General features: G+C 37.6%; 1 protein-coding gene across 1 annotated transcript in view; it reads left to right on the plus strand.

Annotated features, from left to right (window-relative positions):
• The window catches only part of lds (transcription termination factor lodestar), a 62,777-nt gene extending 56,847 nt beyond the window's left edge, over positions 1 to 5,930 (plus strand). Inside the window, exons 17-18 of the mRNA XM_083137927.1 lie at positions 1,488 to 1,645; positions 5,290 to 5,930. Of these exons, the coding sequence (XP_082994053.1) occupies positions 1,488 to 1,645; positions 5,290 to 5,440 (309 nt within the window). The 3' untranslated portion in view covers positions 5,441 to 5,930. The remainder of the gene's footprint in view (positions 1 to 1,487; positions 1,646 to 5,289) is intronic.
• Positions 5,931 to 23,461: the final 17,531 nt, after the last annotated feature.

Raw genomic sequence — 23,461 nt, forward strand, 5'->3', positions numbered from 1 at the left:
AAAAGCAGAGCGGTAGTAGTCAAATTTTGTACCGGTGGAGAAGCAGTGCGGTAGAATGAGTACCCACGAACGTTCAGAGGATGTCATGAGATGGAGAATCATTGAGTGATTAGAGGCAGGGCAATCTCAAGTTCAGGTTGCACGCGAGTTCAATGTAACACCTAGTGTTGTCTACAATTTATGGAAACAGTTTCAGGAGACCGGATCCATATCCCCACAACCTGGGCAAGGGTGTCCAAAAGCCACGATGACTAATGAGGATCGGTATTTGGCACTGCTCGTTCGTGTGCTCTGTGCTGCCACTGGGACCTCAGTTTCCAGGCCTACTGGTTCCCGAGGGCTCCACGAGCGAGGGCTGTATGCCAGATGACCCATTGTTTCCATCCCACTCACCTCTGCCCACAGGAGAGTGCATGTGGCATGGTGCAGAGAAAATCAGCCGTTGACCCAACGTCAGTGGGCCCACGTCCTCTTCACTGACGAGTCGCGATTCAGCCTAGACACTGATTCGCGAAGGACCTTGTCCTGGACATAACCTGGGAGCAGATACCATGCCACCAACATCAGGGAAAGGGATCACAATGGTGGCGGAGGTGTATGGGCCGGCATCATGTTGGATGGCAGCACATCACTCCATCTGTTTGACAGAGGCAACCTGACTGTGCAGAGGTATTGAGAGGAGATCTTAGAGCCCTATGTGTGACTTTTCAGGGGCACAGTTGGCCTCAGTTCATTTTCATGGACGCCAATGCATGTCCACATAGGGCTCTCCTGGTTGGCGATTTTCTGGAAAGTTAGAGGATATTCGGCGGATGGATTTTCCAACCCAATCTCCAGGCCTGAACCCGATCGAACATGTCTGGGATGCACTTGAGAGGGCCATTGCAGGTCGCCGACTGCCTCCGAGGACCATCCATAGCTTTGAATTGCATTGGTGCAAGAGTGGGTGCGGCTGCCACAGGCACTTCTCAGCAGTCTCATGAACAATATGCCTACTCCCTGTGCCACCTGTGTGTCTGTTAGAGGTGACCATATCCCCTTATTAACCTCACTTTCGGCGCCATCTTGCAATGCCAGTGTTCGACATTCCAGCTCTCATGGAGATAACTCATGGTCATGTGTGGGTACATTCACTGTTGTATGGCATGTATTGCCATTGCTATTACTCTGTATCCATACCAAATTGCATTACATTCTGTCCATTCGTTTTGGGAGAAATTCTAAGACATGTGTTTATTCTCTTAATTTTGTACACCAGTGCATATTGTTAATATATCTGTGCATGGTGAGAGGCTGTAATACGTAAGCTTGAAGCAGAGAAAACATCTGCTTGTATGTTTGAACTTTTGGAGTGGCCACCCCGTTTTAAGTTCTTTCATCTTGGTCCCGAGAAATTTAAAATCAGGATTCCACTGTGTGTGTATATATGTATATATAATACAAGTATAGTCTGCTATTTATCTTATGCATTTTGTTGATGGTTACAGGTGCTGCTTTTGTCATTAACGGCTGGTGGGGTAGGACTCAACCTTGTCGGAGGCAATCACTTGATACTCATGGATCTACATTGGAATCCCCAGTTGGAGACACAAGCATGCGATAGGATATATAGAGTTGGCCAGACCCGCCCCGTGCATGTGTATAGGTAAGTTGTACCTGGATAGCAAGTAATGTCCAATGTTATGGAATAAAGTAGTAATAAATATGTAAATATTTTAATATACTAATAATTTCTTTAATCATTAAATCTAAAAACATATAACTTGTCTCAGTAATCGATGTTCCTCTGCCAGCTCTACTGAATTTTCACTTCACATCTATTGAAATTGAATTTATTAGGCTGGAACTTTCTATGAGGGGTGTGCAGAAAGTTTAAGTTCCGATTAGCTATAAATTAAAACAAGAGCATCTGTAAACCACGGTGGGTACATCCTATCATGTTTACCATGCTTGCCGATCATGGGCATTTCTAACAGAAACCATGCGACATTGCTGCCATAGACAGAGTGAACCCCACTTTGGGAAAAGCCAAAGCCAGGCTGCACATATTGATATGTGGGAATGCACAAATTCAACATCACGCTAATCAGTACCCTACTTATAAAACATGCTTCTTGCAGACACAAACAAAACACATGGGAATTAGACTGCAACGTGGCAACAGCATCTGTGTAAACGCTTCTCTTTTGGCTGCCATTCGCTCCTCCCAGCCGATTACTTCTTTCTAGTTTCTCATTGACACCGAAACTGTCGAGCGATCGCTAGGTTCTAACAAACACTGTATAGTAATTGACATTTATTGTATTAGTTACAGAGACCTATAACTTACTTTTTGACATATTCACCACCGTTGTTCAGATATTTGTTGTAGTGTGGCATTAAATTTTGTATGCACATATCCTGTGTGTTTCCTGCTAAAGAGTGAAACCGTCTGTACAGCAGTGTTGCTGTCAAAACATAAGTCCTGTGGATCTGCAGACATCAACTTCTGAGCATGCAAAAATCTGATTGCAATATGTACCTTGTGGGAGATTATATGAGAGCTGCAATTTTTTCTCTAGCAGTCCCAAAACAACAATCTTCACAGCACTGCAACTGCACTACATTAGTCTCATGCCACCTCTTCCTACCTGCATACTCATGTTGTGCTCCAACCACTAGCTGTGTGTTTCAATGCCATCAGAGGATGCCTCTCGTATGTAAACTTACAGAAGCAGTTATCAATAGCATGTTCTTGTTTTAATATTTGATTAGCAGTAGATTCCCCCTTCTATTAATTGCTTGCTTTAATTTAATTAGCTGGATCCCACTTTAAACCGTAGGTCCAGTCCCGATTAACCTTACCGTGCATAAAGTGGACTTAAACACAAAATCAAATCAATTTGATTAGCTAAACCATACACCTGTTCAATGCAGTAGATTCCCCTTCTATTAATTGCTTGCTTTAATTTTTTTTAAATGCACACTTTTCTACAGCAATAATGATAACTGTGTGTTGTCAGTTTTACGGTTCTTGGATGCACTGTGAATTGCATTAATAATGTAAGGATATATAACACTTTATTTTTTGGTAGGATTCCATTGGTTTACTTTTAGAACATTTAATCCCAAGTAGTAGGTTTAAGGGATTTTAGGGGTTAAGGCACCAAGCAGATGCTATCTGTTGCCATAACTGATCAAGCAAGCTGCAAATTCACTTTCAATATTTCACTCATGTGTGCAAGGGTTACGTTTTTTGTTTGCTTAGAAAGGAGAAGTAGGATACAAATGTTAAAAATGAGTCTGGAATCATGGTTCTTTACAACCGGAGATTAGAAATCTCCAAATCTCAGCCAAAATATCAAGATATGCGAGAGAGGCTAAGAAGAATTCGAAATTAAAAAATGTATTTCTTAAAAGAAACCAATTCAGTATAATCTAATTTAGTTGTAACTTTAAAAATAATCGAACATTTTATTTAAAACTGTCTGTATATGAAAAAATCACTGTAATCCCTCCCTAGATTGTGAATTGTAATGATTTTCCAAATTCCCTATTTCCAGTTTGAATATAAATCAAAGAAATGAAGTCAATTTATTGTAAGCTAATGTAGATACAGGGGTGGATCCAAAAGAAACCAGAATCATTCTCTGGTGGGCAGGTCTGTTGTAGTACATGCTTCCGCTCCTAGATGCCTCTTCATCAGTCTGCCAACTGGCATCGTCAAGTGAAGTTGTGTTACCATGAAGTAAATTTTATTTGTTAAGCAACTTTTGCTTCTTCGTCGATTTTTTTTTTTTTTTTTGTGATGGTTGAAAATTCCAAACAACATGTGGCTGTGAAATTGTTTTATGTTGGGGAAAACTGCAAGCATGACTGTGACGAAAGCTGGTGCTACGCCTACAACCCAGAGACAAAGCAGCAGTTAAGTTTGTTCAAATTCACCACGTCCCAAAAAAGTCCAATGTCAAAACTATGCTGATTTATTAATTTTTTTATGCAAATTGCATTGTTCACTCAGAATTCATTCCTAGTGGTCAAACTGTTAACCAGGTGTTTTACCTACAAGTTTTTGAAACATTTGTGTGATGGGGTGAGATGAAAATGCCCTGATTTGTGCCAAAGTGGGGAGTGATGGCATCACCGCAACAACACACCAGCACACAAACCCTTGAAAATGAAACAATTTTTAACGAAAAACAGCATGACCCAGCTTATCCACCCACCACTTTCATATGATCTCGTTCTGTGCAACTTCTTTTCATTCCCCTAAATGAAAGAAAGTGCTTAAAAGAAAACTTTTTGTGGATGTGGTAGAGGAAGATAAAACGATGGAGGCATTAAAAGGCATCACTTTGCAAGAGTTTGAGGACTGCTTCGAAAGTGGAGAATACATTTAGCACATTTAGTCTGGTGCATTACATCAAATGGACAGTACTTCGACGGAGATTAAATTTGAAACACCTAAAAACAAATACACAAATTTTTATTACAAAATTCTGGTTTCTTTTGATCCCCTTTGTATGTAATACAATTCACACCTGGAAGGTATAAGAATTTGTTATTTCCATACACAAATACATGGCTTTAATTTTAAGTTGTTGGGGGAAAAAAAGCCAAATTTGTTCTGGAAAAGTCAGGGAATTTCATTTCTACTTGTCTGTAGAAACCCTGATGTAAGCGGATCATATTTTCTGTTTGTGTCAACACTTGATTGCTCTCAATTTACCACTAGCTGATCGTGAAATTAAACAATATTCTCTTGCAGTCATTGAAGGTAAATTTCAAGAAAGAAAAGTGATATTTCAAATAGAAATAACAATGATACACAATAATATAGAAATAAATATTTATCATTGTTAACCACCTTGTGCATGCTTGATGCTTCTTTATTATTATTGTGGAAACAGAATTTATGATTTGATTCTCCCATCTTTCAATCTTGCAGCGTATGTTCACTTGCAACACATTTTTAAAGCAAATATTTGTTAGTACAACCATGGTATGCAACACCTGAACTATGATCAAAGTTTGCTGATTGGAGAAAATTCGTGGGTTAACTTTGACTTCAGATCACAGGGATTTAATCTCAGTTTAACTTTTATACAACACAAAATCTTAGTTCAGCGTGACTGCAGGTCAATTTTACCGACTATTTGAGGATCAACTGTTTTATACAACCAGCCCTTAGAATATAGATTAATCTGTCCCGTCCCTAAAACTTTATAGAAATTTATAAACCTTGTTTTGTCATATCATGCACGTATATCTTTTTCCATATGTTAATGATCTTGTTGTTTTGGTTTCTAGATTTATTTGCCAGGAAACAGTGGAACAGAGGATTGCTGATCTACAACAAAAGAAACTAGATCTTGCGAAGACAGTGCTTACAGGAGCAAAACTGCCCCAGGCAAACAAATTGACTCTAGACGACCTTAAGTTGCTTTTCAATGTGCATTGAAAATTGTTGGTGCTCCAGACTTGCCAAAATTGTGTTCATTGAGTCTTTCATATTTCATCTGTGACTGTGTGTGAAAGTGGAATTCATGATATACCAGGAGAAGCAATAGCTATCAGATTGGAATGTATCAATAACTATCCTGGAACATTAACACTTTTTGTTTTCCGCAGTGTCACTTGTATGCCTTCGATCACTGTGCCTTTTTTTATTTTGTTTGATAATGTAACTACTTATGTAATTAGTTTGTTTTGCATTTTTATAATGTTATTAGAGTTTGTAACTATTTTAATTTCATGGAGAAATATCTAAATTTTTATGTTCCTTGCAGTATTTACCCTACTTTGTCTTTTAAATTTTTTAAGTACATTCATCAAAATGAGATTTTTCCCTTCTTTCTTCTATTAGAAAATATGTAAAATAATTTCTACAAAAAGTACCTTGAAGTATTGTTAGGTTTTAGAAAACTCTGTATTTTAAATTAAATGTTCATACATTAAATATCAATAACAAAAAAAAGTTTGTTTAATCTGTGTTACTCGCAACAAAATTTGTTGAATTGAAATACTACATCACCATCAATTTCTAAACACTTGATTGTGCAGGGCAATATTAGGTATGATAGAATGTCAATTGAATGGAACACATGAGGAGCAAATCCAGATCATCTTGATGCCTGTGAGAAGGGCACATGACACTGTAAATGATCTTAACCCAGTAACTGCACTGGATCTATATGTAGATTCTCTGAAAATGGTCTGAAATTTGATATTTTTGTCGTTGGCTGCTCATCCATTACACATCTTTCCCCATATATTTCGTCACCTTCCCTAAAAATTCACAAACGTTCTAGTTTATGGCCACTTTGGTGCCAAATTTGCTTTATGCTCTCAGACTGAAAATTGAAATACGTGTCTGGTTGACAAGGAAGCAGCAATAGAAAATATACCGAAGTACTAATGCGTTATCTACCTATAGACAGTATTTCAAAATTAATGGTGGTTGTATTGCTCTGTCATTTTTATAGACATCACTTTATCGTGCTTTTATTAGGTTTTTTGAGCAAACATTCCATTCTTAATGCTTTGTTGGTTCCAGAAAAATATTATTTTTATAATGAGTGTTTTCCTGCATTTTACAATTTGCGGCAGTCTACATACAGATTGCTTTCCTTAGCTTCATTATGTGATAGGGATGGGCCGATATGAAATTTTGGCCGATACCGATACAGTACCGATATAAAATTTGCCGATAACCGATATTCAACCGATCCGATATAAAATTAGAAATGGTCCTTTAAGACCCTGAAATTTTCATTGATCTCCATAATAAATGTGTGTTTTGAGCTGATTGCAATGCAAAAGAAGTTGAATATTTAGACATTTACTTTTTCAGAAAGTAGGGCATGGAGATTATCCATAAAAATTACAACAAAATGGCAGAATTTTGCACTAAATTATAAGATATTTATCGATATATCGCATTGATAAAATAATCGGTAATTTTACCGATACACCGATATGCCTATATCGGCCGATACCGATAGAGTACCAATTAATCAGTCCCATCCCTATTGTGGTAAATCATTTTATAGTTATTTTTTACGATATTGATATTTATGATGAAACAATTTTACAGTTGCATCTATATAGAGGTGATTTCTTTTTGGAAGCACTTCACTTCAATGTCGCTGCAGGGAAGGGGTTAATCAACATCCTTATATGGACCCTGTGCTGCATGTGGCAGTTGGGCAATCGCTGAAAAAGTTCCAGGACATTGGATGACATACAATTGCTACTTATGAAGAAATTACCAATTGCAATACCATACCAGTCCCACATCGTGGCAGTGCAGTGTAAGGCATCAGGATTTAGGCTCAGGCTATGGGACACATCCTGGTTCGAGTCTCCTGAGGGAAAGGGGTGACCTTCCACATAGTACACCCTGGACTGCAGACTAACGAGGCTCTGGTGACTGGCCCTATGGCCAGTATAATTCTGTGTCATCCTGTGTTTTGTCCTTAGTTGTGCTGAGCGCCTTTTTTAGCCTCGGCTTTTAACCAAGGTAAGAAAATTTTAGTTTTCAGACACGCTTTTATTTTTGTTGCGATAAGAGGCTGGACCCTGTATAGTGTGATGGGTTCAAAATAGCCTCAGTGCTGACGCACCCAAAATGTTTTAATTCAAATTCTTCTGAGGGAAAGCATAACAGTCTCCTGAGATTTTGGTCAATGTATGGGACTGGTGGCCACACACCACTGGGAGAAAATTGGGGAGCTAGGCATGGCTGCGGTGGCTCAGTCAGTTCATTCCCCGGCCGGTTCAAATCCGGGAACTTTTCCAACGTTGGAAGCGGCCCCGGCACCCACTCAGCATCGAATGACATGGGTACCTGGGGGGTAAAGACTGTCAGGGGCATGATGCTGATCACATCACCCCCACTCCCGACCGGATCAAGAAAGTGTGGGGCGTTACCCCCACACCCCCTATACGCCATCATGGCGTAGTGCAAAACCAGGGTGGCGACAGACCTGGAAAACCGGGAAAAGTCAGGGAATTTGAGAAGTCAAAAAAAGTCAGGGCATTTCGTCTTCATTGACTTTTTTTAAAATATTTATTTATTTGTTTAAAGATATCTGTATGGAACTCTGCACGGGAACAGGAAATCTCGTTCTTTAGTTTCGGCCTCAACTTTTAGGCCCCTTTTATGCGCAACACAACCACGCCGCCAGAAACCAGTGATGGCAGAAGGAGAGAGAGAGAGAGAGAGAAATTTCTCTCGCCCGGGCTTCTCGGAGGGAATTTTAAAATCGAACACTCTTTGGAGGAAAATTGTTATAACTCTGGCACTATGGGAGCAATCTACTTCGGATAACTTTTGTTTTGCAAATAAAACATCAGCGCATGCAACCGTGTACAATTCAGAACACCAGACCGAGGAAGGTGGCTTGGGGGGGACGTCCCCCGAATTTCAATTGAAAAACATAAAAATCTGGAGTTTGCCCCCCCCTTCTCCCACTATTTTTAGGAGAAGGCGCGAACTTTAGTATTATTTTCAAAGAATGGACATTTACAAAGAGAATGAAACATGTTTCATGTTCTTGGGTGCCATACAAGTCATATAAGCCAAATTGTGAAACGTTTTTTTTTTACGAAAAATAGGTAATTTGCATATTGCTCAGAAAATTGTTATAACTCTGGCACTATGGGAGCAATCTACTTCGGATAAGTTTTGTTTTGGAGCTAAAACATCAGAGCATGCAACCGTGTACAATTCAGAACGCCGAACCGAAAAAGGGGGTTTGGGGGGCGCGACCCCCGAATTTCAATGAAAAAACCATAAAAATCTGGAGTTTGTCCACTCTTCTCCCGCTATTTGGGAAGAAGGCGCGAACTTTAGTATTCTTTTCAAAGAATTGACATTTCTCAAGAGAATGAAACATGTTTCATGTTCTTGGGTGCCATACAAGTTGAATAATAAGCCAAAATGTGATTATTATTATTATTTTTTTACGAAAAATAGGTAATTTGCAATTTTGGAGGAAAATTGTTATAACTCTGCCACTATGGGAGCAATCTACTTCGGATAAATTTTGTTTTGCAGCTAAAACTTCAGAGGATTCAAGCATGTACAATTCAGAATGCCGAACCGAGGAAGGGGGGTTAGGGGACGCGACCACTGAATTTCAATTAAAAAAACATAAAATCTGGAGTTTTCCCCCTCTTCTGCCAGTATTTTTGGGAAAAGGCACAAACCTTAGTATTCTCTTCAAAGAATGGACGTTTCCAGAGAGATTAAAACATGTTTCATGTTCCTGGGTGCCATACAAGTTTAATAATGAGCCAAAATGTGAAACTCTGTTTGGAAATGTGGCATGGATATGTTGAGGAGAGGGGGGGGAGAGGTTGGTCATCAATATGAATTTCCCAGGCTTGCTCCAGACCTGTGTCCGAGTTTCCACCCAAACATAAGAGTATGAAGGTCCAAAAAGCACATTCATTTCGTAATCAGCACCATGATACCATATGGTATCATCGGGCCAGTATGACCTTACTCTGATGATACCATATGGTATCATCGGGGGAGTAAAGGTTAAGCCTCTAAATATTACATGGAAAATGCATTGAATTATCATTTTTTCTTGTCTGTATGGGAGTAGTAAGGGGACTTGTCAACAGATGGAGGGGATAAGAGCGGGTGGCGCCGTCCGATAGTTGTTGGACGTCGTAGTAAGGCATTTTGTTGGGCAAACTGAAGGAACATGGAAGCAAATAGGTTCCATTGATACATACGATTTTTGTCGAATATCGCCACCCGACAAAGTATCTCACTACAACATGCGACAGAAATTGCATGGACTGCAACATCCAACAAAAATCGCATGCATAAACAGGAAGAGTTTTAGACTGCAAATATGCTGCTGGAATTTTATTACTCTTCTGGCTCACTTCACCTTATTTAATGTACGTAGCAGCGCTTACAAAGTTTTTCTTTCATCATCCTGACGTATTACTGGTTTCGCACAAGTTAACATATCTACGTTTACAATGACATTGCACTATTCTTAGATATCAAGAATAATCCAACCAAACGGGATATATATTGAATACTATCATGAAAAAGTGAAACAAATTTACTGCAACACTAGTATTGCAATGAAATTAACGCCACTCTCTGTCCTGTCTGTTTAAACTCGTGAGAGATGATCATTAATCTCTCACTGAGTAAGGTTAATGTCCAATATGAAATAAAATACTAATAATAAATACGTAAATATTTTAATATCATATTTACTCGAATCAATCAATCATAAAAGCAAATCACTTTCTTCAAGAATTGACTTTTCTCTATCAGCCCTGCTAAATTTTCACTTTCCATCTACTGATTTATACGAGGGGTGGCCAGAAATTTCCAATTAGTAGGGACATTGATTTTTCGCAAACACCAAAACCGTGAAAAATTTTAATTGCTGCGAAGTTATGTTTAGGAATGTGCAGTGATGTCTGGACACATTTTTCGCCCGTTCGAAATATCGAAATAATGCAAATTTGGCATAAAATGCGAATTGTTGGCATTTTTGCAATTTTTTTTAAAGAAATGTCCTAAAACAAAAAATTCCATGAAATCCAACATTCTTGTCTTTTCTATGCAATGTTTGTGTACATAGAACATGCAAGTTTTCCAACATTTTACTCGAGAGTAAACTATAGAGTTATACGTACATGTAATAATTCCGACAGCCACATTAAATCATGTATTTCCCATGATTTTTAGCACAGAGCACAGAGCAAAGTGGCAGGGTTCTAACAGGAGATCGAGTGCGTATATACCGTCACACAGGAGCCACATGTTCATATTTGTCACACGAGATATGTTTTGAATTACCAAGCTAAATGCACACCATCGGCATTTGTCGAGCAAATAATAATAATGGAGCTCAGTCGTTAGGGCGTCTGACTACTATGCGAGAGACCCGGGGCTGATCCCCTGCAGGGGAGAACCGGGATCTTTTCCACCTATTCAAACTGCTCCGGCACCCACCCAGCATTATATGAAGCTGGTACCTTGAGGAAACTGAGGGATAAAGGTAGCCAGGAGCGTGGTGCTGATCACATCACCCCCACCTTCAGCCGTGATCAAGAAAGTGTGGGGCCCTAACTTTACACCCCTATATACCTTCATGGAAAAGTGCAGGGGAGCACTTTACTTTTACTTCCTCAAAAATCTGTTCCAACATATCAAACTGTCACAAAAATACGTAAACCATGTGAACTACAATTTAAAATAATAGTTTAAAAGCACAGTGGAGTATTAAGTTTCGGTATATTTGGCAGATAAATGTTCTAAAACAAAAACGCGAATTTTGGGAAACGTAACACTAAGAAGTCAAAAAAAGATAATGCCAATTTTTGGTGCCATAATATATCGGTATCTGTCACGTGAGATAGATTGATTTTAATTTTTTTCGGTGCGTCGCCACTTATGGTCATTATGCACCCTTCAGTATATATGGGGAAAATTCCATTATCTAAAATTCTTACCTTAAAATTAAAAAAGGGGTATGGAAAATAACTTGCCCAAAATAACTTTCAAGATATCAAACTCTCACGAAGAGGCGTAAGCCATGTGATTTACAATTTGAAACAGTAGTTTAAAATCACCATGAAGGTATAATTTCAGTTATTTGCCAGAAAATGCGCTAAAATGAAAATGTGAGTTTTGAGAAAAATAACAGTATAGTAAAAAATAAAAAAAATAAGAAAATACACCAATTTGAAAAAATAACAAAATATCAAGGTCCCTACCGATTAGGCATAAATAAAACAAGAATATCAGTTGTAATTTATTGCATTAGTAACAGTGAGTCCTAACCTAATTTTCAGCATAATTACCACCTTTGTTCTGGCATTTGTCGTAGCATGGCACTAAATTTTGTATGCCCATGGTATGTGTGTCTGGCAGCAAAGACTGGAACTACCTTTACCGCAAAATCCTGTCAAATCCTTGCTCTGCCACTAACCTCTTCAGTTAAACAAAGAGATAAAAGTCGATACATTCAAGGCCAGGGATGTACAGTGAATGGTCCAAGATCTCTCACCTGAAGTGATGCAAAGGGCCTGTGTGTACTCAGCTGTATGGGGTTGTGCACATTCGATTGGCCTTCTGTGAATTGTCTGCACCATCTGACCATACTATCACTCACGACGTCCGGTCTGCACACCTCACACAATTGCTGGTGGTTCTGTGTCAAATTCTGAGCGTGCAATGTAGGCTATATTGCAGTCGGTGGGAGACTGTATGGGAGCTGCAATCTTTAACCTAGAACTGACCTAAAACGGCTGCATTGCAACTGCACCAGATTACAGCTACATGCCACTTTTTCCTGCCTGCATGTGTGTGTGTTGCTCTCCGACCACTAGTGCTGCGTATAGGCACCATTGGAGCTTTTTTCAGGATGCTCCTCGTATATGAACTTTCAGAAGCTTTTATTATTAGTGTGTTCCTGTTTTAATGTGTGGTTAGCTAAATCAGATACCTATACAATGCAATTCTATAAATTCCTTGTGTTAAATTTCTAATACCTACATTATTTACTTTATTTTATTATAATCTTTTTAATTGGAAGCATTAATTGTATAACTGCATGTTGTCAGTTTCACAGTACTTCACTTGGATATACTGTACTGAAGCAGAAATCCCATTGATAATGTAAGGAAATATGACACTTTATTTTGTTTGATTCAATTGTTTCACTTATATGCAAGAGTGAAGTTGTTTGCTTTACAGAGAAGAGAGAAGTAGCTTTATGCATTGAAAAATGAGTCCGCACTCATGGTTCTTGCAAGCAGAGGGTTCCAAACCTCAGTGGAAATACCAACATATAACACCGAGAATGGATAAGGAGACTGATAAATTACAAATTTTATTTCTTAATCAATCACTCTTCACTCTTACCTCATTTAGTCGTAACTTTAAAAATAATCAAGTATTTTATTTTAAACTTACTGCCTATGACAAAATTCCGTAATCCTTCCCTAGCTTGTGAAGTGTAATAATTTTCCAAATTCACTATTTTGCAGTTTGAATTCAAATCATAGAGAAATTAAGTCAATTTCATAGAAGATAATATTGGTATTTAACCAAACCATATGTGGATCTGTATGAGTTTTATTATTTCCATTTGCAAAAACATCGATTTAGTTTAGTTTATAATTGTCAGGGAAAAATGTAAATTTTGTCCTGGAAAAGTCCGGGAATTTCATTTCTGTTTGTTTGTAGCCACCCTGTAAACACAGGGGAGCATTTTACTTTTTTTAAGAATGAGTAGCGTAACCCAGTCATGGAAACCTAAAATGACTGGGGGTTCGCCATGCTGACCACACATCACCTCGCAAGTGGTTGCACGATCGCTCATCTCTGCTGAGGCATGTGGGAATCAGACCGACAGTCTGTAGGTAGGCCCTGGCTCACAAGGGTTGTTGTACCACGGGTTATTATACCATATCAGAAGTGGCACTTCTAAACTTCAAGTCCAATAGCATCTTACATGAAGATGGTTCCACTCCCGAGTTCTATGAATGGTTTTCGTCCTGTAACCCACATTGGACATATCCAATTAGTATTTATTTCAGGTACGTTTATGGTGTTGTGTATCAATTTTTCACTGATGGAACACTAACTGCTGAGAGCTAGTGGGAATTCTGCGAACATATTTTTCCAACCTTTCCCACGGAGGATGTTATCTTCCTAATCTTTCACTTTAGGCAGAGCACTGTCACGTTATAGGAATGTTAGAAAGTATCTTGATGTTCATTTTCCCAGTAGCAGGATTGGAAGACTTGGACCTGCTGAATGGTCTATACAACCTGCAGATCTAATATTAAATTTCAATCTTTGGGGGACATTTCGTTGTTTAAGAACCAGAGGAACATATTTCCAATTTACTGACTCTCTTTGAGTCAGACATGTTCCTAACAATACATTATTTTCTCTCCTGTAAATTTGGTAAATTCGAGTTACGTCCTGATTTTCATTGGGCCATTTTCGCTTCCTCAAACTAGATTGAAGAAGTTTGTTCAAAGTTCACTTTATTCTCGGATAAGCCAATCGAGACTAGACTATAAAATGGAATCCGAACCATTGTCCATATGTCTCCACAGGGAATCAAACACACTACTCGATTACAAGACAATATGGTTAATAACTACCTTTTTTCTTTGAATTTTGTACTGAGTTTTCTTCGATTATCAGCAGTGATCCAAAAATGCCCTGATTCTTTGGTTAACTCACATTAAGCAATGTTTTTTGTTTTTCATTTTAAATACCATTGCTAATATGTATCATTTAAATAATTATGAAATTCTGCATTTACCAAAAGCATATATTACTTTCTAAACATAGAAATATCGTGATTATTCAGTAGTACAGATGTAACGGAATCAAAAGAAAGCGAAAACATTGTTAATTTTCGGAATAGAATATTCAAATACTCCTGAGAATTGAAACTATACAATGAGTGTGAAACCAGAGAGGTAAAGCTGTAAGCCATGCGGCGGGCTTTGTCAGTAACCGACTGTTTTGTTTTTCAATTGTCATTTTCTGACCCAAAGCTGGATACGGGTCTGGTTCCAATGTCCATTCGTGTTTGTTTAAATTGACAAGAAATGATTGCTACCTCTGCATTTCAGCCCATTTAATGCGTGAAATGAGACTATTTACATTTGAAATCCTAAAAAATACGCCTAATTATTGCATGTGATTTTGCGTACACCTCGCATCCCTTCACCACTGAAAGAAAAAAAAAATCTTGGCATCGGCTGGAGCAGCTGCGAGAACAAAGTGCGTAGCAAAAGCGTAAGCGCTTGCTGTTTTTCATTTGTTACACTTTAAACGTGGCAACATCTTTGTGCCAAGAAGGAAGTACGAGTTATTTCCGGTACGAACCGAATTGCTGTGAACAAGTCTGTAGTAAATATGTGAAATACAGTTAAAAAAATAACAAACACTTTCTAATGATTACTACAATTACATTATAAATCACAGCACTTTGTATCATCAATTGGAATATTTTTTTCTGATTAAAAAAGGCATTTTTTAACATCTGTATGAAATTCCTTCAAGAAATAACTAATGAATATTTTCTTAATGCAAATTTTATTATGTTCAAAATATAGGACATTTACAATTGAAGGGCTCTGGAGTAAAACATGGTAAGTGGCATTTTTGCCATTATTGAGTTACAAAGTAAAAAAAAAAAAAAATATCCAATTTTTGTGTGTAATTGTCATGGCATGCAATTTGCATTGGACTCACTGAACGCTTCTGAAATTGATAAACATAACATGAGAACAATTTACCTACAGTATACAGGGACGGCGACAGGGGTGGGCACGGGTGGGCAAGCGCCCACCCAAAAATTCCTGTGCCCACCCGATTGCCCACCCAATCAAATTCAATAAGTACATATACTTGGAGATAGCTATATGAATGTTTCGATATTTTATGTGAATATTATCTATGCTAGAAATGTTCACATATTATCAACCCATAAAAAGCCAATTTTGTCATTAGAAAGTGAAAGCAACTAGTAGAGCTATTGAAACAAAAACTGTGATCAAATGAATACTTCCATGATTAAAAGCAGTTAGTAGGCTTAGGAGACTCAAAATTATGCAGGGTAAGATCAAGATTAGATCAGAATTTAGGTTGAACTTGAGGACTGCAGCTCCAGGCCTCCACATACGTATATAAATCCCAGCCTGGGTATGGTTAAAATAATCTCCAAGTAAACAAATAAAAACATCATCTTAGCGATACTTCCTCCGGCAACACTATTGTTTATTTCGACTTTTTAAATTATTATTAGAATAATTTAATCACGAAAACTTAGATTGGCAGGCCATGTGACACGAATGGCAGAGGAAAGAATAGTTTACACTTACAGGATTCTTGTTGGGAAACCTGATGGTATGAGACCAGTGGGAAGGCCAAGACAAGGATGGAGGGATAACGTTGAGATGGACCTAAAAGAAATCCGCAAGGATGGGAAAGATTGGATTGATCTTGCCCCGAATAGGGACAGATTGAAGGCTTGTGTTGCTGCAGCCGTAAACCTTTGGGTTTAAGTATGCTAGAGAGTATAATATAGTTTTAATTAACTCTGCATTGAAATTCCAGAAGTGCCCCTTTTCTTTTTTTTTACAATTTTTATATACCTGTTATCTTCAAATATCAATATGCTATGGGAAATATCAACTTCATATTCATTCTACTAATAAGAAGGAATCACAATAATCACTACAATACTGAAGTGAATAAATTTTAATAAACCAGTTATGTATGGAAAAAGCTACAGAATTATTCAATTATCTACTAATGAGTGGCTTATCCTATTTAGAAATCCTCGCCCCACACATAAATTTGGCCACATTCATCAACCGAAAATATCAACAGAATCTGTACACCCAGCTGAAGTAAAGCAAAAAGTTATGTTACGAAGTATCCAGAAGACGATTTTGTTAGTTTGTTTTAAAGCCCACTTGTATGCTCAGATAGGCTAATCGGGACTAAACCTACAGTTTACCATGTAGTCCGAACCAGTGTGCATTGTGCTTCCACCAGAGGAGGGGGGAGTCGAACACAGGACTTCTTCATTATAATGCTACAGCGTTATGCCATTGGGGGAAAATATACAGAAAGAACTCGCACAAAACATGGCATTTTATCACCACAGAAGATGTGTCTATTTTAAGAGGGTGATTGCCTGATACAAATATTTGAGACTTTTGGAAAACAACGTCATTATTCACGGAATTAGCTGCCTTGATCCACTAATGAAACGATGTGCAATTGAAAGTACCACCTAAACTTTCTAAGAGCTATGGGCTAATGAAACTCCATTTTTGGAAGTGGGGAAATTGCGACCACCTAAGGGAGATTGTAAAAATCTCAAAAACTGTACGCAGTGAAACAAAAAGAAAATGGGGGCCTGAAAAAGCAATGTTTGTAGTACATCTCTGCGTACGACTTTGCATCTGTCGTTAATAGTTATATCTGTAAAAGTCACAAAGTAACAATGTGCGTGTGAGCGCAATTGTCCTATTGGTAGGGTAATGGCACTCAGTAATCATCTTAACAGTAAATCAATACAATTTTTGTACTATACAGAAACTATACCTTTAAGTACTTATATTTATTAATATGCAGATACAATTTAAATTGAGCACAATTTTGCACAAAAATGCACACATGGGACGCTTATTATGAGAAACATCTTTTCACCCTTCATGTTCCCATCACAAACAGCGTGAGCGTCATTACCCGATAGGCGCCATATTATGTTCTTTGTTTCTCGTCTCATGAAGAACCTCAAATGTTTACTTTATAATAATTAAGAAATAAACAGGAGATACTATTATTATATCTGTAAAATTTTCAAGACTCTATCTTAAACGTTCCGTCTACTTACCTTGCACTTTTTTCCTTCCCAATTTTATAAGAAAATATGACGAATTCGTTTTTCGCACCCTGCTTCTTAAAAGTCAACTCCACATGTGCCGCCTTTTGTTTGGTGCCTCGTAGTACTGGGTTCTAGATGTCAGCACAGGTTACTCTTCAATAACACCCTCCGTAACGACTACAGAGGGGTGAGCGCCATTGCCCGCTGAGCGCCATTCCCCCACCTTCCCCTAAGCTGTGGTTGATTTGTTTTATTTAAAGTAATTTTTCTGCTAATTTTGATAATGACGACGGTAAGGTTCAATGGTGATTAGATGAAAGTAACGAAGGGGCGAAAACAAACACACGCTGACACTCAAAATACAAACCCTCATAAATTATTACTTTGACAGTGGTTCCAAGTGCTAGGGACTGAAAGAAGAAAGTTTCCAGGGTATGCTGCACAGGGTAGAGGTTGACATTCTAGTGTGTTCGAAATGGTCACACCATACAACCCAAGTCATCTATGAAAAATAGATGAATTATTACTGGCACGGTGATCAACTTCGATGAATTCCTTGTGTCCTAAATAATTTTGTCACCTCAAAAAATATGTTCATGTAACCATACGTGTATTGCTTCTCCCGCATTAGTAACATGACAGTTGAGAAAACGAATAGCAACTTAGCTAATAATCTCTTCAATTCTGAACAAATTTTTCAATCTTACTTGTTTATTACTTGAGTGATATTTTGTCAAAATAGCCTTTCATTAGCATAGGAATACTTCATAAACAATGAACAAAGGTGGAGCGGTAGTGGCGGCGATTAGGAGGAGCGGGAAGTGGGGGATGCAGTTCCCCCGCCACGTTTTGCCACTTTTTGCCCCCCCCCCCCCCACTATGGCCTCTTTATGCTAAACCTTTTCTACCAAGAAAAAGTATATTGTTCTTGCCTCTCAAATGTTGGCACCAAATCGCCGCTACTACAAACATTCAGATAGATTTCTCAGTTGTACAAACCTTGTAAGCTAAGAAAAGTGACCCCCAAGGAGTAAGAAAACTCTTTCAGTCAAAAACTCATACGATGAAAATACTATGCTCAGGAACATGCATTTAAATTACGAGAAACTTCACGATTGTCTACCATCGCACTTTCTATCATTGTCGCTGAATACATAAAATCAAGTATGTGCCTTGTATTTGCAACACAAGCTTAAACCTAATTCACATTTATTTCACTGTATTAACATGCATGAAAGAATGTGACTGATTAGAATGTATGGCTGCGCATGGGTAAACACTTCCTTGAAATAATTGTGTCCATCAGAGACAAAGCGAAAGGAAATGGAATAAGATGCGAGAATAGATTAGAAAAGATAAAGAGAAAAACAAGAAAAGGAAAGGGAAAATAAGTAAGAGGAAAATTGGGAGTGTAAGAGAGAGGGAGATACATACGTCTTACATACACATATACTATATATGGTCTTACATTTATTCTGCCCACCCTAATCTATCAATAAGGAGTTTCTGCCCACCCGGTCGAAAATTTCTGGCGCCGCCCCTGACAGTATAGCTTCTAATAACATGTTTAATAAACTCCATACTGACTAAAATGTTGCCATGTTTTACTTCTAAGCCCTTCAATTATTTTTCCAAATTGCTTCCTCATGCCAGACAAGATTTAAAAAATTTACGTCATGTCCACGAAAAAGAGGATGTCTCGTAACTCTACATGAACCACATGTATTGGTATTTTCAGCATGTGAAAATAATATTGCATACACACATACACATACATACTTAAAAAAGTTTTTGACCTTTGTTATTCATATTACACACACAAAACTTATAATAAAAAATATATTTCTGGCACATGTTTGTACATAAAATTTTCCTGTATCAAAACCACCCTCATCTGATAAATTGAATTTTACTTGGTTATGTGCATTGTGTAATACCAAAATCATTATACAGGAGTGAAAATGTCCACAATACATGAAACAAGAGTGCTGGAACATTGATATATTATATATATATAAAAAATCACCTAAAATATGTAAAATAGGTAATGACAGTTCACAATATATAAAAAAATAATGTTTTTCTCTCCAAAAATATTTTCCAATATTGATAATTTGAAGTTAAAATTTTGGGAGCGTCAGCACTTAGGCTATTTTGCTCCCGTCACATTATACGGGGGCCAGCCCCTTATCATTACAAATAACAACTCTAGCGTTGCATAACTAAAAATGTTAAAATGTTCTGACTTCTGTTAAAAGCTGAGGCCGTAAACGGGCACTCAGCACACACAAGGACAACAAACAGGACAACACACACAAAATTATACTGGCCATAGTACCAGTCGCCAGAGCCTCGTTAGTCCTCAGTCCAGGGTGCACTACGTGGAAGTGAGGTTGACTTTTGGGCGCCTACTTGCAAGGACACCCCCTTTCCAATATTGAAATGGATATTTTGCAAGTACAAAAAAAAGGGGGGGTTAATATAACAAGGAAATGCAGGCCAAAAAAGTATATAATTTTTCTTTTGTCTTGGGTGGTGGAGCAAACTGCTGATCATTTTTGTTTTAATAATAAAAAAATTACAGAAATACAATAATGATAATAGTACAAAATAATATTTACTTGGTCTGTATCTTTTTTTTCATGACCTTATGGTTAGAAAACTCGGTATTGTCTTTACTGGAATTGTAGGTCAATTTATTTGATTATCTGAGTAAATATTGTACTTCAGCATAATCGGACTATTTAATGGTATACCAAATAAAACACAAGAAGGGTGGTATCACAAGTAGTTCTATTCATCCTTGAACCATACCTTACAATGTAAATTTTTGAAATGAGGAATATTGAAAAGTCACCTTGAAATGGAAATATATCAAACATTGTTACTTTTCACACTTGCAGGGAATGAAACAGTGATGTAATTAACACACTATGGATGAACCAACATGAAATTTTCACAAATACCAATAAAGTACTGGCCAGCCCCCGTGGCAGAGTGATTAGCACATTGCGCTACGATGCCAGGTGCCCCAGGTTCGAATCCTGGGGTGGGCATAGATGTTTGTGAGTGTCCATTCATCAATTTCATCATATCACTCATCCCCATCTTCGCAAAGCCAAAAAGTGAAGAAAAAATAAATCAAATCAAATAAAGTCTGTGTAGAATTTACAAATTTTATACTGAAACCAAATTTTGACCAGACTGATATTAGATAGTAATGTTCTATGATGAATCTGAATGGTTTGAATGATTCACTTACCACATTAATTAATGTAACAAAATAACTGCAATGCTTTTCCTTAGAGAAACAGTCTATGCATTTGGAAATTTATTAGCTGCGCAGGTGGTGTAAGTGAATTATACCTATATAAATGTAGGATGACTACGAAATGACAGAACTGTGCCCTCATTTACTGGGTATTTTCAAAAATATACATGGTGAGGGAAAAGTCAAGTAATATACCTGATGGCCACTATGGTTGCCAGATCTAACACCTCTGGATTTTTACTTGGGACACATAAGGCAATCATGTATGCTAAGCAAATTAAAGAGTCTGAAACATCTCAATGAAAGGATCACAGGCACCATCTCCCAAATCACTACCCCCCACCACCACACTAAACTAAAATCATTACATATTAATTGTGTGCGCTTGTGTGTATGAATTTGTTTAGCTACGTAACCTGACTTTTGCCTCACCCTGTAGTATCCATAAAATAATTGGAGACTTTGGTGATAAACTACATCAGGAGATAAGCAATGCTTGAAATGAAGGGGATGATATCCCCCAATGAAAAAAAATACAAAGGAACCCCCCCCCCCAGCTAGGATAATTGCATAAACAACCCCCCCCCCACACACACACACAAACTTCTATTGCATTATCTCTATGATTAGAGGTGTCTATGTCTCAAAAAAATTAAATGCCATGCCATCCAAACAGAATACCCTAATCTATTTTGGTGCATTTATAAAATACCCACATACACACATATTGTGGCATTAATGTTGAGGAAATTAAGGTTCAGCAGGACCCTTGGCCGATGCAAGGGCAGCTGTTTTCGAAATTTCCAGTCTTTTCGTAACATTATGATATTCCAAATTCTGAAAAATTACATGTGCTTAAAATTACTTCTAGAGCATTTATGTGAATTTTAGTGTGGTTTGCCATTGTCTAGATATTATCAATAGTTTAATAGACTTACATAGCATTGCACATTATAGGCTAGTTATTTCCTATAGATAAGCATGAATACTTAGGACGTGATGCTTCCTTGGTGTTGTTTTAATGACTTATTCCAGAATTATTTGTGAAGTGTTAGAATATGTTCTCATGCTATCACAATGTCACATCACTTCAAAAATCTTGCACCGTGGAGGAGAAATCACCCCCTCCCCCAATCAACACACACACATATTTTATATAGCTCATGTTGAGTTTATTTGTAAACTTTACATTGGCATGGGTAAAAATATCATATTGATCCATCCTCAAATTACAAATTATGAAATACAGTCTGCACCAACCTAAACTTCAAATGTACATGTGTTTAAAGAATAATATGAAATAACCATGTACAATGCTAAAAACACAGTAACCTTCTGTATTTTCATTTTAATTCTTTTATGTTTTCTCTCTACATCTCTAAGTCAGGCCCAATGATAATAGCAAACCGATGGAAAGGGTGAGATAACAAACATTAAAAGCATATGCATATCACCAGGGCTTGAAAAATCCCGGTCACCAGGTTGCCATGGCGACTAAAACTTTCAGCCTGGCGACTGTGATCTTTTGCTGTAATATGTACGTAATTTTGATGATTCCAAGTTCAAGTTGCAGTACAGCGTAAGTTATCAAATGTTTTTTTTTATCAACGTTGTGAACATTCCATAGAGTTAGTAACAATTTTTTACCCTTTGTCCCCCAACACCCCATTTCCTGCTTTCTCAAATAATTTAGCGATGTTTTGAATATCGTGATGCTCAACATCTTTTACAGAGTGTTACAAAAGTCGCACAACCCAAACTTTGGAAATGTATATCATGCAAACTGTAAGAGATATTTACACCGGGTTTTCTGCATTATAAAGCCTCATCCATTGAGATATTTTTCAATGCTTAAAATTATCAGTTCACTCCGTACAGAAAATTATATAAATTAATAACTTACTGAAAGCAGCATTCAAATTTTTCCAGAAATTATCTTTTAAGTGAGAAAAATATGTAAGAAATTATCGATGAGTCATAATTAGACATTTGATGACTGATGTCATCTCAGTCTGTCATTTGCGACCAATATTGGTCATGTGCAACATTTGATGAATTTTTGACTGGCGATTTTATGGGTTGAGTGAAAAGTGCCATTTTTGGGACATATCTCCGCATGTGGCAACACTAGCAGGTCGAAATATTGCCAACAGTCGCATGCAACATGTGTCTAAGTATTGGCTATACATTTACGTGAAAAATCAAGATTTTGTGCAGAAATTGGACTCTTGAGAGAATCCTAGGCTGGTTACATTGCTCTCTTCGCTCACTTTCGATGCTACTGTGCCTGTTTTTTAATTCATTCAGCATGGCGTATTCATTGGAGCAGTGCGTGTGCATTGCTGAAGAGTATTTTACTACTCATTCTTGCACACATGTGCAAGAGGTTTTCCAAGAAAAATGCCCTGCTTCTGCTGTACCTCACAAAGCAACGGTTTTACAACCAGTCAAACACAAACAAATGATCCCACAAATTGTTTAAGAGTTTGTATTTATTGTTGAAAATCAGTTCTCAGATGTTTTCAGCAAATTAACAATGTACTTGAAAATAATGTAATTGCTCTTATTTAGATAGATACTAACATAAATTTATGAACCCAGTGATAGCCTACAGGATTAGTTTAGTGCATAAAACCCGGTGTAAATATCTCTTAAGATTTTCATGATATACATTTTCAAAGTTTGGATTGTGCGACTTTTGAAACATACTGTAGTATGCACAATTGGTAGTAGGTGGTTTCCTGGCGCCTGATTTTCAGAGCTGGCGCCTAGCTTTGAAGAAAATTTTTCGAGC

The sequence above is a fragment of the Lepisma saccharinum genome, chromosome 16, assembly GCF_977018435.1.
Source record: "Lepisma saccharinum chromosome 16, izLepSacc3.1, whole genome shotgun sequence".
NCBI classification, from domain to species: Eukaryota; Metazoa; Arthropoda; class Insecta; order Zygentoma; family Lepismatidae; genus Lepisma; species Lepisma saccharinum.